This window comes from Lepus europaeus, chromosome 13, assembly GCF_033115175.1.
Source record: "Lepus europaeus isolate LE1 chromosome 13, mLepTim1.pri, whole genome shotgun sequence".
Classification (NCBI taxonomy): Eukaryota; Metazoa; Chordata; class Mammalia; order Lagomorpha; family Leporidae; genus Lepus; species Lepus europaeus.
Window position 1 is genome coordinate 43,028,725 of NC_084839.1, and position 15,499 is coordinate 43,044,223.

At 44.2% G+C, this 15,499-nt stretch overlaps 1 protein-coding gene across 4 annotated transcripts in view; it reads left to right on the forward strand.

The window, feature by feature from the left end:
- Nucleotides 1–14,865, forward strand: part of SOCS5 (suppressor of cytokine signaling 5) — a 67,622-nt gene extending 52,757 nt beyond the window's left edge. For 3 of the 4 annotated variants that reach the window (XM_062209380.1, XM_062209381.1, XM_062209383.1), the window contains exon 2: nt 10,688–14,865. In XM_062209380.1, coding sequence (XP_062065364.1) covers nt 10,700–12,310 — 1,611 coding nt within the window. In that variant the 5' untranslated portion in view covers nt 10,688–10,699 and the 3' untranslated portion in view covers nt 12,311–14,865. Of the gene's footprint in view, nt 1–1,764; nt 2,210–10,687 lie in introns of those variants that run through there. The other variant, XM_062209382.1, reaches the window with a different exon arrangement.
- Nucleotides 14,866–15,499: the final 634 nt, after the last annotated feature.

Sequence of the window (15,499 nt, forward strand, 5' to 3'; positions counted from 1 at the left end):
GACTGATCCCAACTCTTTAAAGGTTGTAAGCAATTATTGATTTTATTTCTTCTTGAGTCCATTTTGGTAATTTATGTAAATTATTTTTTTCTTAAAATCTAGCCATTTCTTGTAAGTTTTAAAATCTGTTGGCTTGCAGTTTCTGGTAACAGTCTCGAAGCTTCTAGCCCTTTGTTTTCTGTGTCTGTAGAATCCCTTTTTTGTGTCACCCCCTTGTACGTCCAGGCAGTTGGTGGCCCGGGGACCTTGCTTGTGTTTCAAGGTTGCTTTGGTTTTGTCGTACCCTGCTCAGTGTACTTGGACATCACACTTTCTAACCACAGCCCACCCCTTCTAACTTCCAGTTTCTAAGCTGCTGTGCGCTTGGTGTCCAGAAAATAAAGTTTGTTTAAATCGTGGGTCGGTTTAGAGTAAATACACATAGAGCAGGGGCTTAAAGTAGCCTGTGTGGGAGCTTGAACTTGAGTGTAAGAGTCTTCCACATGTGGTACTCCACAAATGTGCGAATCAGTACTTTTTTTTTTTTTTTTTTTTTTTTTTTTTTTGACAGACGGAGTGGACAGTGAGAGAGAGACAGAGAGAAAGGTCTTCCTTTGCCGTTGGTTCACCCTCCAATGGCTGCCACGGCCGGCGCACCGCACTGATCCGAAGGCAGGAGCCAGGTGCTTCTCCTGGTCTCCCATGAGGGTGCAGGGCCCAAGCACTTGGGCCATCCTCCACTGCACTCCCGGGCCACAGCTGCCCCAAATCAGTACTTCTTAAAAATACTCTTCAGGGCCGGCGCCGTGGCTTAACAGGCTAATCCTCCGCCTAGCGGCGCCGGCACACCGGGTTCTAGTCCCGGTTGGGGCGCCGGATTCTATCCCGGTTGCCCCTCTTCCAGGCCAGCTCTCTGCTATGGCCCGGGAAGGCAGTGGAGGATGGCCCAAGTGCTTGGGTCCTGCACCCACATGGGAGACCAGGAGAAGCACCTGGCTCCTGGCTTTGGATCAGCACGATGTGCCAGCCACAGCAGCCATTGGAGGGTGAACCAACGGCAAAAAGGAAGACCTTTCTCTCTGTATCTCTCTCTCTCCCTCACTATCCACTCTGCCTGTCAAAAAATAAATAAATAAATAAATAAAGATTTTTAAAAAATTAAAAAAAAATACTCTTCAGCCTTCTTGTGTCTCAGCTTTGATAGGTGAGATTTTATTTCCATTCTCTTAACAAGCTAAAGGTTTTTGTCTTTTTTTAAAAAAAATAAACTGGTTACATGATAATACATTAAACAAAAATTGAGCTGTGTAATGGTTTCTGGTTGTAGTTGTGCTTCTCTTTATATTTGTTTCCTTACATAACTAAGAAGTATAGTTATCTGCCTTTACCTCTTTTAGTATCCTCCTCAGATATCTTTCTAAAGAATAGTCTAACTTTGAGATAGTAAAGGTATTTTTTTCCTTAGGTGGTAAAGAAACTAGATCAGAAAAAGGGAAGCTGCCCTGAGTTTTTGTCTTTTTTGGATTCATTACAAGCTGTCAAGTTATGTGAAGCCTGTTAGTTTTCTTTAGACCTGCGCTGGACATAGGAGAGAGTAGTGTTTTAAGGTTTATAAATGGATGTTAAATGTATTCTAAGCATTGTAGACAAAAAGTAAAATGAGAGTGTTCTATCAAAAAAAAGTTTGCATTTTCATCTTCAGAGTCCTTATGTTTCTTGTGATCATTTGTTTAGGCTGCTGGAGCTGTGAAGTGGTTATCCTGCCTAGAGAAGGAAGTGGTCCGGGCTCCACTTGTTCACCTGCATGGGGAGCTGAATGTTCTTTGTAAATTATTAGCAAGATCACAGTGAGCACACTGTCACAGAGCTCCCCAGGCAGAGACTCTTTTCTGGTGTTTCGCTTTGTTGGGTTTTTATTTGTTTCTACCTGCCTCTGGATGTGAAAGGAGCTTAGTGCTGGGCCTCCACCCCGGAGCTCTGGAGGCAGTGAGGCCAGTGCTGGTCAGCTGGTTAGCATGCCTAGGAAAGTGGCCTGGGTGGCCTGGCCGCAGGCCTTCCCAGGAGTGGGAGATGAAGAGCAGATTAACTCACCAGGAATCCCTCGCTCGTCATCAAGCAGACTTGTTGCTCCTCACGCTGAATGTACCTGATGGCGAGTTACCCTTCAGGAGAAGGGCGAGTGTTGCTGTCCTTACGTGGAAAGGCCAAGGCGTGGAGCACTACACAGCGAGTGAGTGGTTCACTTTGATTTTAGGTCCTGCTACATCTAAAGCGCGTGTTATTTGTGTTACACCACACAGTTTGCCAGTAATGCTGGCCAGATAAGAAACATTTCAATGAATGATATATTTGTTAGTGTATTACATAAGATGTTTTTTCCATAGAAAATGAAGCATAACTGACTAGGATTTTATGCTTCTCTAGTGTGCAGTATCTGGAGTAAAATTTAAATTGTGGCAGTGTTTTACAGACTGAAAAAGGAGTTTGAAGCCAAAAAAAAAAGGGGGGGGGGCAGTGCTCCTGGGCCTTGTCCAGTCCTGTGCAGATTAGCTATCCTTAGTTTATGTTGTAGATGAGCTGTGGCTTCAGCTGCCAGGGAACATTGGAATCCTCATAGTGTTTCAGAAGTTCCAGTGATTAATACAGCTCGCAGCCTGGCCGGTCTGTGCACAGGAAGAACTGAATGGGAGAGTTCTTTTCAGAAAGAAAGGAAAGGCAAAGATGCTAGCTGCCGCTGGTTACCTGTTTAAAGCCTCTGTCTTTTGAGTGTTTCCTGTGAGCCATAGGCTTTATATACTTTTTTTAATCCTCACATCCAACTCATAAGGTAGATATTATCCTGATTGTACCAAGAGGCTAATTTAGGTTCAGAAAAACAAAGGAATACATTCTGAAGTGGTGAAGCTGGAATTCTGCCTCACCCCAGCCCCCGCGGGTTTGACTCTCTTGCCCATGCCCTTTCACTAAACTGCCCTTAGAAAACTATGGGCAGTATCTTTATGTGGAATTTAGGCCTAGGAGTGGGGCTGGAAGTTAGAATTGTGTGGGTAAAATTTAAGAGATGGAAATTATTTTTTATTAGAAAATTAGTCTTTAATTGTCAGCTGGCCGGTGTGTGTTATTACAGAGTCTGTGAAACATTGTGACTTAGTTTTGCTTTGTATCCCCTTTCTCTTTTGTTCTTCTTTTGGATAGACCAATGTGTACAGTGAGAAATGTAAGAGCTTCTTAAACTTGGTGCCTTGAACTTAGGCATGTGATTTCGGACACATTTGGAACTATCATTTGGTTAAAAGCAGTCTCACCAAACAGAGCTTAGTCATGTGGATCTATTGGTTCCAGTCCTATCAGAACATTTCTGTGCTGTAGGACCTACAGCAGCGGATGGAGGGTCCGTGGGAGACCAGCACTGACACCAGAACACTCCCAGGAGCCCTGTGACCAGGCCGCTTCCTGCAGATTCTTCTGGTCAGAGGATTGCTTCATTATAACAAATGGAATCGGACAGTAGTTTTCTTTTGTGTACAAACATGGGGTTTGTCAGATTCTAATATTAAAAGTTATGCTGGATATAAATAATAATTTGAGACATGCCCCACTTTTTATATAGTCACCAGTTCTTGAAACAATATAGAGATAAAGTATTCTTTGAGGTTTTAAAGGATTGATTAATGACACCATTCAGACTTAGAGTTGTTAACATAACATACGGTTTTAAAATTGATTCAAGAAGAAGTAGAAAAGCTGAATTGGTTAATGATAATGGAAGTCCAGGTTTTTATTAATATGTCAGGTATATCAGTTCCTGCACCTATAAAATTGAGATAATGGTTGCTAGGGTTACTGGGAGAAGTAAAATGCTTATGTCAGTGCCTGGCGCAAGCTTAGCACCCACCAATATATGTTGTCGTCACAGCCACTACCATCATCTTTCTTCTTTTCTTTCAAGATGAAGCTTTTCAGAGGTTTTGCTGTTTCATACCTCACTTCAAAGATCCTTAGATTTATTTATCATTTTAAAAAATGGAACTACTTGAAGTTTTTCTCTTTTATAAGTCTAATCCCATCTCTGACACAGCTAACAGAAAGGAAGGAAGAAAGGGAGGGAGAGAGGAAAATACATTTTACAAAAATAATCAGGGATATTGACACAGACATGAAGAAGTTTTTTAATTGTAAGCGAAGATTATGTATAGCTTTTAGGGAACATATGGAAAGATAGTTGCCAGAATATTAACTGATTATCCCAGGTGGTAGGATTTCAGGTGAGGGTTAGTTTTTTCAATATGCTTATGTAGTGCTCAGTTCTTCTATAATATGCATATATTTCATTTTTATAAGACATAGTTTTCAATGTTATGGTCTAGTGACCATCCGTATACCTTTATCTTTACGCACTTAAGGATTGCTTCTTATTGGTTCCCAAACAATGGAATAGTAGTGTTCGGTGAGTGTACGATCAGATTTTAAAATGTATGCTGTGTCAGGGGCTGGCAAACTGGCTCATGTGCCAAATTTAGATGGCTACAACTTATTTTTGTACAGTTCATTTTTAAATTATTTTAAGATTCAGAGTAAGGGAGCCGGCGCTGTGGCTCACTTGGTTAATCCTCCACCTTGTGGCACCCGCATCCCATATGGGTGCTGGGTTCTAGTCCCGGTTGCTCCTCATCTAGGCCAACTCTCTGCTGTGGCCTGGGAGTGCAGTGGAGGATGGCCCAAGTCCTTGGGTCCTGCACCCGCATGGGAGACCAGGAGAAGCGCCTGGCTCCTGGCTTCAGATCGGCGCAGCGCGCCGGTCATAGCAGCCATTTGGGGGGTGAACCAATGGAAGGAAGACCTTTCTCTCTGTCTCTGTCTCTCTCTAACTCTATCTGTCAAATAAATTTAAAAAAAAATTTTTTTAAATTCAGAGTAATATTTTCTAACAGTAAAAATTATATGAAATTCTAATTTTGCTGACCTAAATAAAGTTTTGTTGACCTGTAGCGATGCTTACTCGTTACAGATCGTCTGTGGCTACATTCAGGTTGTGATGACAGTGTTTAGTAATTGCCACAGAGACCTATGCCCCACAAAATCTAAAATAACTTATTTACTATTTGGCCCTTTGTAAAAATGCTTGCTAAGCCCTGTGTTACATTGGAGAACCCAATTAAGTCACTGTTCTTTTGTTCTTTTTTTAATGCTGTCTTTAGAGTAACCGTCTAGTCTAGAATATGTAACTGCCACTTCAAAGAATAAGAACATTTTGGGGGCCGGTGCCGTGGCACAGTGAGTTAAGCCACTGCTGCCTGCTGTGCCAGCATCCTTTATGGGCGCCGGTTCAAGTCCCGGCTGCTCCACTTCCAGTCCAGCTCTCTTCTAATGTCCCTGGGAAAACAGCAGAAGATGGCCCAAGTCCTTGGGCCCCTGCGCCCACGTGAGAGACCCAGAAGGAGCTCCTGCTCCTGCTTCAGCCCAGTCCAGCCCCGGTGGTTGCAGCCATTCCCCCTCCCCCCCGTGTGTGTGTGTGTGTGTGTGTATGTGTCCGTCCCCTCTCTCTCTGTAACTCTGCCTTTCAAATCAATAAAATAAATCTTAATAAAAAGGAGCATTCTGGTAAATATCACTCAATTATCAAAAAGAAAAACTACCAAATATTTATTTCTCATTTTCTGATTAGTCTAATTTTCAGTTTTGAATTACTCTTTTACCTAAGAGTTACCAGAACTTTTTATTTTCCTTAGATTTTTTGTTTAGTACTTGATTGTTAATTCCCATTGTGGTAAAAACGTAGCCTGTATAGTTTTTAAAATGTTACTGTACATGGTATTGTGTACAGAAAAGATGGTATAAAATTCTAAGTGTAGTCTAAAAATAGTTAAGCATCAGAAACCACGTACCCATCCTGAATGCCTTTCCTGGTTCTCTACCCCTCCGCCACTAACAGGCAGCTCCTCTGTTGTGTATATTTTTGTTATGTATGGAGGTATACTTTTTTTTTTTAAAAAAAAAGATGTATTTATTTTGTTTGAAAGGCAGAGTTAGAGAGAGAGAGAGAGAAATCTTCCATCTGCTGGTTCACTCCCCAAATAACTTCAATGGCCAGAGCTGGGCCAGACCGAAGCCAAGAGCCAAGAGCTTCTTGGTTTCCCACGTGGGTGTAGAGGCCCAAGCACTTGGGCCATCTTCCACTGCTTTCCCAGATTCATTACCAGGGAGCTGGATCAGTAGTAGAGCAAACTGGACTTGAACCATTGCCCATATGGGATGCTGACGCCACAGGTGGAAGTTTAACCTTGTATACCACAGTGCCACCCCCCCTTCATTCATTCAATCATTCATTCATTTATTTTTAAGACTGATTTATTTGAAAGGCAGAGATGCAGAGAGAGAAGGCAAGAGAGAGATATATTCCATCTGCTGATTCAATCCCAAAATGGCCGCGACAGCTGGGCCTGGGCCAGGCCTGAGCCAGGAGCTTCTTCTGGGTCTCCCACATGGGCGCAACAGCCCAAATACTTAGGCCATCTTCCACTGCTTTCCCAGGCACATTAGCAGGGAGCTGGATCAGAAATAGAACAGTCAGGCTTGGAACAAGTGCCCATATGGGGCACTGGCACTGCAGGCAGAGGCTTAACCTTCTACATTGCAGCACCGGCCCTTATTTATTTATTCATTTGAAAGGTACAGTGTGAGAGAGAGGGAAATGCAGAGAGACAGAGACCTTGCAGCTGCTGGTTCATTCCCCCAAATGGCTGTCGGCTGGAGTGGGCCAGGTTGTTACCAGGGGCCAAGAAACTCCATCTGAACCTCCCATGTGGGTGGCCAGGGGTCCAACTTGGACCCCCCCTCCACTGCTTTCTCAGGCACGTGGACAAGGAGCTGGATTTGGTGCAGAACAGCTGGGACCCAGAGTCCTCTGATGGGGAATGTGGGTCATGCGAGGGATGCCATAATCTTCTGCACTGCGGTGCTGCCGTGCCCAACCCTGCCAACATGCACACACGCACACACACACATACACGCACACACATGAACACACACGCACACACGTACACGCACACATATACACATATAAGCACACACCTACATACATGTGCACACATACACACATACACACACATGCATATGTACACACATACACGTACATACATGCACACACATACACGTACACACACGCACACACATACAGTACACTCACACGCACACATACACATGTACATGCACACACATACATGTATATACACACATGCACGTACACACACATGCACACGCACACATATCCCAAGTTTGGGCTTTTAAATAGAACAGGAGTTTAGACTCTTCTGATGCACTGAGTCTAGAATCTTTATAGGTCTTTGCAGGATTTTTTTCTTTTTTTCAGTTTTTGATCTGTTTTCTTACCTACACATAATTCAGCAAGAATATTCACTTCTTGGTTCGACTTCCCACTTCCATGTAGATTAATGAATATTTAATACAATCACATAGTGAATATGGCTTGAACAGGTTTAGAACCCAACATAACTAACTTCGTAAGGCTGGAACTTCACAGTCTGGGTGTGCTTCGATCAGCCTTTTTTGAGTGGGCATGTACATGGGCCACTGTGTTAACATAGTGTGGACATTGCAGTAAGGGTAGCTCTGAGGTGGAAGAACCAGTGCCCTCAGAAAGTAAGGCAGGAACAGTGAAGTGCTGCCCGACTCCTCGCGCCTGTCCTCCTCTACCCAGGCCAGGGCACCGTGGTTCTTGGAGTTGGGAGAAACCTAATCTGAGAGATTCGGTCACAGCTGAAGTTGGGACACCTTTTGAACAACAAGGACTAAGTCACAACCTGAATATTAAGATTCAAACCTCCCTTTTCCCTCTCCACTAGACGGGAGGTTAGAGCATTACACTGAGATAGTGCATACGCCGAAAGACAAAGATAGTGACGTTGGGTTGTTACTATCATATGAAACTCAACCCAGCCAGTTGACAAGTCCCACTCATGCCGATAGAGCTGCTGACCAACACTGTAGTGGTAACGGACAGCCAGGAATCATTAGACACTCGTAGAAAATGAAAAATAGAGGCCTAAGGAAAGAACCAAGCAGAAAAAGAATGCCAAAAAGAAACAAACATCTAGCTGTTGGAAGAAAACATTTTAAAAGCTTATATCTTCCGAAAAATAAAATACTATATCCAAGAAACTAGACTAGGATGCTATTAAAAGTAATGTTTAGAGAACAGGGGAAAAAAGTGTCAGGAAATTGAAATTGTGAAGAAAAAATGGTGACTGCAGTAAGTGTTGGAAAGTGAAGCTAAAGAAATTAACAAAAGTAGAAAAGGAAGAGAAATGCAAAATAGCAGATAACCAGAAGAGGGATCTCAGAGGTCTGGTGCTGTTGGAAAGGACTTGGCAGTGCGGGCAGAGCACGGAGAGGACCCTGCACAGGGAGTGCAGAGGGCCCGCCCTGCGGAGAAGCAGGCGTGGCCACTTCTCAGAAGCTAGAAGCACGACGCATACAGGAGACTGGAGGAGTGAGACAGGACTGCAGTAGCTGCATGAGAAGCTGCAGACAGGGAAGGCTCTTAGAACTCTGAGGGTAAAGTATCCCCAGCCTAGATTTTTATTCTGAAAAAGTGAGCCTCCTGGGGGTGAAGAGCATTCCCAGGAGAGAAGCAGAGTCGCTGGAGTGACGGCGAAGCAGTCACGGGCCAGCATTGTGTAAGCAGTGGCTGACCTTTTTGAGGGTGGTTTTACATTCTGCTAAAGAATTTGAGAAAGAATGCAACAGATACAGAGAAAACAGCAGAAAGGCAATCACTCCAGGAAAATAGCTGTACAAGAAAGGAAAAATGGCTCAACTGTACTTGGTCAAAATGAAAATTAACAGTTTGGCCCAAAAATGAGTGTTAACTGAGAACAGGGAAGGATACGGGGAAATTGATGTTGATGCTATGATTTAAAAACAAACAAACAAAAAACTATCATCTTCCTTAGTATGAAGTCAGTAGATAGTGTCTAGAGCTGAAAAATGAGCATAGTAACATGACCATGCTATCTACAAATGGTGAAGACAGTATCAGCAGAAACAGCTAAAAGAATATAATTTCCTTGAATCCCTTAGGGTGGGAATCAAGGATAGAACAGGGTATGGCAGGCAGTGCTATTTTTTATTAGAATCCTTGAATTAGGTAAAAATAAAAATCAGTCTTAAAGAAATGAGAAGAAAGAAACTAGAAGAGTGAAAGAGAACATCAACAGAATAATGTGGTCACCAGCAGCATGGCGGGAATTAGACTGTATAAGCAGAACAATGCTGTGTGGCCCTGGAGCCAGGAACTCCCATCTGGGTCTCCCATGTGGCACAGTTATCAGCTACTTTCCCCTGGGCATTAGCAGGGCACTGGATTGGAAGTGGAGCAGCCAGACTCACCGAACTGGAGCTCTCATACGGGATCTGGCACGCTGTGCCGCAGTGCTGGCCGGATCTTGTCTTTAGTAGAAGCATACTGTTGGGCACATGCAAGTTTGCATGCTAGTTGGTATCTGTTCTAATAAAAATCTATCAGATGGAACTGCTAGGTCTTATGACACTCTTATCTCAGAATATTCTGCAGCATCTCTCTTGCAAAATCAGCCTTTTTTGAGGCTGACACCACTTGAACTTAACATGCCGTTATCATTTATTATTCTCCTTAAGATTTCAGTTTCTTGCTCATGTTTTATTCTCTGGTTCTCTTAACCCTTGTCAGCTTGTTGGAAATATGAGAATTTGACAAAGGGAATTAGTCAAAATTGTAAAAAGATCAGTTCTTATGACTCTCCCCAGTATAAAAAAATACTCAAGTAGTTTTCCAGTATTGATGCTAAACTGTGAATAATAGTGCATGATAATGTCGTGGTAGGCTAAGCCTCTGCCTGCAGTGCCTGCATCCCATATGGACGCCAGTTCATGTCCTGGATGCTCCTCTTCTGATCCAGCTCTCTACTATGGCCTGGAGAAGCAAGAGAAGATGGCCCAAGTGCTTGGGCCCTTGGACCCATGTGGGAGACATGGAGGAAGCTCCTGACTCCTGACTTCCAATTGGCCCAGCCCTGGCTGTTGTGGCCAACTGGGGAGTGAACCATCGGATGAAAGACCTCTCTCTATCTCTCCCTCTCTGTAACTCTGCCTCTCAAATAAATAAATAAAAATAATTTTAGAGATTTATTTATTTATTTGAAAGAGTTAACACAGAGAGAGAAGGAGAGACAGAGAGAGATCTTCCATCTGCTGGTTCACTCCCCAGTTGTCCACAATGGCCGAGCTGCACCGATCCAAAGCCAGGAGCCAGGAGCTTCCCCTGGGTCTTCCCACGTGGATGCAGGGGTGTTACACAGATATGGCCCTGATTATTTTTGACAGTCAAACACAGATGCATTTCAAGAGTACATAACCTATTTTCCCTTTGTAATACTTGAGGCGTCCTTTGAAAGGACGCACAAATGCCGGTGATGATGAAATCAGGTCGCTGCAAGGGTAGAAGCTGCGCAGTCGCGAGGTCTTGTCTCCTCCACTGGGCCCCACGTGGTGCCTGCGGGGAGAGGCAGCCAGGACTGGCCCGGCTTGCTCTCAGGCAGTGCCCCTTCCGCCTCCCCCAGGCAGTGCCATGCGCCCTGGAGGGGACTGGCTCTGCCTTCTGCGGATGCTCCTCCACGCACGCATTGATGTCCGTTTCCTGTTTTGTCTTTAGGTCTCCTAATCCATGGATAAGGTGGGGAAGATGTGGAATAACTTCAAATACCGCTGTCAGAATCTCTTCGGCCACGAGGGAGCGAGCCGCAGTGACCATGTGGACATGAACTCCAACAGGTGTCTGTCGGTCAAAGAGAAGGGCCTCGGCGCCGGGGAGCCGGCTCCTCAGCAACAGAGCAGCCCCCTGCGGGAAAATGTCGCCTTACAGCTGGGCCTGAGCCCCGCGAAGGGCTCGGCCCGGAGAAGCCAGAACTGTGCCGCGGAGATCCCGCAGATAGTTGAAATAAGCATCGAGAAGGAGAACGAGGCGTGCGCGGCCGCTGGGCCGAGGCTTGCGCGCAGAGATTCCTACTCGCGGCACGCCCCGTGGGGAGGGAAGAAGAAACATTCCTGTTCCACCAAGACCCAGAGCTCGCTGGAGAGCGACAAAAAGGTCGGGCGGACTCGGGGCGGGCTCCCGAGGCGAGAGCGGCGCTGCGGGCTGAGCGCGGGGCACGACGCCGATGGCGTGTCCGGCAGGGCCGTGGGGAGCCGCTCGCTGAGACAGAGGCTGCAGGACACCGTGGGCCTGTGCTTCCCCGTGAGGACGGACCACAAGCAGCCAAAGCCCCTCTTCTCCAACAAAAGGAAGATCCATCTCTCTGAACTCATGCTTGAGAAGTGCCCTTTCCCTGCGGGCTCCGACCTAGCGCAGAAGTGGCACCTGATCAAACAGCACACGGCGCCCGTGAGCCCGCACTCCGCTCTCTTCGATACCTTCGATCCGTCTTTGGTTTCTACAGAAGACGAGGAAGACCGGCTTAGAGAGAGACGACGGCTCAGCATCGAAGAAGGGGTGGACCCCCCTCCCAATGCCCAGATCCACACCTTCGAGGCCACGGCGCAGGTGAATCCGCTGTACAAACTGGGACCAAAGCTAGCTCCCGGGATGGCTGAAGTGAGCGGGGACGGCCCTGCAGCGCCTCAGGCCAGCTGCGACCCAGAAGAGGACACCACCACCCTGTGCTTGCAGTCTCGCAGGCAGAAGCAGCGTCAGGTGTCTGGGGACAGCCATGCCCACGTGAGCAGGCAGGGCGCTTGGAAGGTGCACACCCAGATCGATTACATACACTGCCTCGTGCCCGACCTGCTTCAGATTACAGGGAATCCCTGCTACTGGGGCGTGATGGACCGCTACGAGGCAGAGGCGCTGCTCGAAGGGAAGCCGGAAGGCACGTTCTTGCTCAGGGACTCGGCGCAGGAGGACTACCTCTTCTCCGTGAGCTTCCGCCGCTACAACCGCTCCCTGCACGCCCGCATCGAGCAGTGGAACCACAACTTCAGCTTCGATGCCCACGACCCGTGCGTGTTTCACTCCTCCACTGTAACAGGACTTCTAGAACATTACAAGGATCCCAGCTCCTGCATGTTTTTTGAGCCCTTGCTGACGATCTCCCTCAATAGGACTTTCCCCTTCAGCCTGCAGTACATCTGCCGGGCGGTGATCTGCAGGTGCACCACGTATGATGGCATCGATGGGCTCCCTTTACCGTCCATGTTGCAGGATTTTTTAAAAGAGTATCATTATAAACAGAAAGTTAGGGTCCGCTGGTTAGAACGAGAGCCAGTTAAGGCGAAGTAAGCCCGCCTGCTCCCCCCAGGGCGTTCGCTAGGCCTGCTTCCGTGTGCGTCTCGCAGTAGGGCTGTAGCCAGCGCAGGATCGGTGCCAGGTGCTCCCACACGGTGTGTAGACGTAGTTAGCTTCTGTCAGGTGCCGTCTTCTGTTGCTCAGATAGGCGCGGTGCCTGTTGAAACAGCGGAGGATCCAGCTACAGGTGATCAGTAAGGTTACAGAAACTTTTTGCCGATTTAGCTAACAGGTTGGGTTTTTAATGGCTGTAGTATTTTGAGGGAGGCAACTCTGGGGCATTTGCTATGAAGAATTCTATTTCTTACTGAAGAACAAATTATTAATATTGGATGAGTATTTCAACAGTGTAACTAATGTTTGAAATTATTTTTTCTAAGAGTTTTTCTATAACCTTCCAAAAGTAGTGATGTTTGTAGTTACTATAAGTCAAGCTTTGGAAGTCCAACAAAATTTAAAAAAAATACCTGCCTTCCTTTTAGAAAAAAAAATGCAATTTTCTGGCCACAAGGGCATAGTGCAGTTCACTTAGGTGTTGATGGAGTTAATAGTCAGTCTCCTTTTATCTTCTGCAAAAGGTCCTGCTAAGTAAACCAGGTTTTCTAAGTAGTTATTCTTAAAATTTCAGACTTAGAAAGTTAGTAGTAGAATTTTATTTAAAGGCCCTAGGTATTACTTTTTTGAATGAGTGCTCTAACTTAAAAACAAGCGTTTGGCATAGCTGCCGCAGTGTACTGCATGTGATCCTAAAATTTTAAGTTGACATACGCAGTCTAATATTTGCTTCCTTAAAAAGTTGGATCTTCTCCCATGCCCACGATAAGTTTGTAAACCATGAAGAAAATGAGAGTAGAAGATGCCCAAACAAGTCAGAGAATAGTCACTTCAGTGGTTGCTGGTGTTGAGACTATGGTTAAACTGTAATTAATAATTTGGATGGCAGTATTTATCTCTTTGTTATAAAGTCTCATAGCTGAATTGCTTAAGTATAATTTATAGGATTGCAGTGCAGTTAATTCTTAATGGAAAAATCTGAAACCTACATTGCTGATTGAAAAGGTACTGTACAACCATTGTATCTGTAAATAACTTTACTTAGCACCTTTTCATCACTTAGACTAGTACGTAATACAACTTGAGTGAGCTCCTTTGGAAGTAATACCAAGTTCTAGTGTTTGCTTCTTAGTATCGAACTGAATTTCCAGTTCTGTCCTAGACATTTTGCACTAAAGTAGCCGAGTCCATTTTTGTGTCTTTCTGTTGGTGTGCTCTGGCCACTGGTGAGCGCTCCCTGGCTCCTCGCCAGCCGCTGCAGAGAGGTGTTCTGCGTCCCTCTGGCTGCTGCCAAGGCTACAAGAGAGGAGGCGCAGCTGTATGCAACTCGAACCTTTTGACTGCTGATGTGTGTTTCTGCTTGCCGTGCCTTGTTGGGGCTGCTTCCTTGTGCTAATAAAGTATGTTTGGTGTTCTCCTTGTAGATCTGCTGTTTTATACATTTGCAACAGTTTGTCCTGTACATGGAATGGTTTGGGGGTTTTTAAAATAAGCATTACCTGACAAACTACTATAGTTAATGTGGAGTTACTGTACAGTCTAATACTGACGTATCAGAATAAGCTGAGTCTAAATTTGATGCTCCACAGCTTTCCAGTCATAATCGTGTATGCTGTGGAACAGTGTCTGTAGTTACTGCAAATTACTCTACAGCTGAGGTCATTACCAAAAATTAGCAGAGAAATAATACACCTATTGATTTCTCTACAGTAAGTGAAAAACTGAAGCTACCAATGACGTATCCTAGTCAGTGATTATCTGTAGTGTCCCACTGCATCAGAACCAGGTTAAACAAGGTCTTGTGAACTAATAGTACATCACCATTTATTGGTGGTTTGGGGACCATCGTAATCGATAATAAATGCCCAAAATGTAGAACTTTAACCAAAGACGTGTCCATTTTATCAAAGAATGGGGATTGAGGGGACTTAGAATTTCTGTATTTCTAGTAGAAGTCCCTGAACAACATATACCAAAGTGATTGAGAACTTCATCCAAACCTACTTTAAAGCATTATGTGCAATGAAGTTGTTATGACATAATTATGTTGCATAATTGTTGGGTCCGTTTTCTTGAGCTTATATTGTACCTGGAAAACAAACCTCTTGGGGGAAAAGTTGCCCATGCTGATTTACTGGAAAAGGACTATATATGCAAGCAAGATCGGGTTGGAGAGAGGTCACTTGAAACTCCAAGAAAGCACTTGATGTTTTTATATGCTTGTAGCAAATTGATGTTCTAACTAGTTTTATAGAAAGTATTAATGCTTTTATGTATTTCAGAACTTTCATATGTTACATGGAAATTGTTTTAAATGTGTAACTATATGAGTTCATGTAAGCATGTATACACTGTGCTAAGTCACTTATGTTTCAGTTTGTGTATAATATTAATATGCAACTTCTGGTTTAAATTTTTTTCTTAAAATATTAGTGGCTTACATTTTAAAAAAAGAAAAAATCACCAGCATGAAATTACACATAAATCTATATTCACTGTGTCTTTTTCTGAATCCATTGTAGCAAATTTGTGTGTATGTGGTCCTTTTGAAGTATGTTTTAATACAAACCAGGAAATTCTTTAGAGGTTGGGATATATCTTTATAGTAAAATAATTAACCCAAGGGAAGGTTGGTTTATTAATATCCATTCTCATTCATTCCCTTCTCTCACACACACACACACCCCTCTTCCTCTCCATCTGTGTGTACATGTGTATTTATGTGTGTACACATATACATTTATACATATGTACACACACATATATGGAGCTAATGTTATTTTAGGTAATTTTGTCATCTGATTTTAAATCATTTAGAGTTCTTATTCTATAGGTCCCACTTGAGTATCCTTGTACCTTTAAAATTTTGTTATCTGCACCTAAGGTTTAGCCTTGTGGCTGCAGTCTCCTTTGCAGTAGTCACCTTTATAAACAGAAGTCATCGGTGTTTTCTTTCTTGGTTCAAATAAGTGATTAAGAGTCGTAACTAAATTTTCATTCCTTAGACAAAAATTAAACCCAAATAATAATTCCCCACAAAGCACTCTCTGTTCTTGTCTTTTGAAAACCTTATTCCATAAAAACTGGAATTTGATTTCTAAGCTTTGTTTTACAGCAAAATAGAAGACT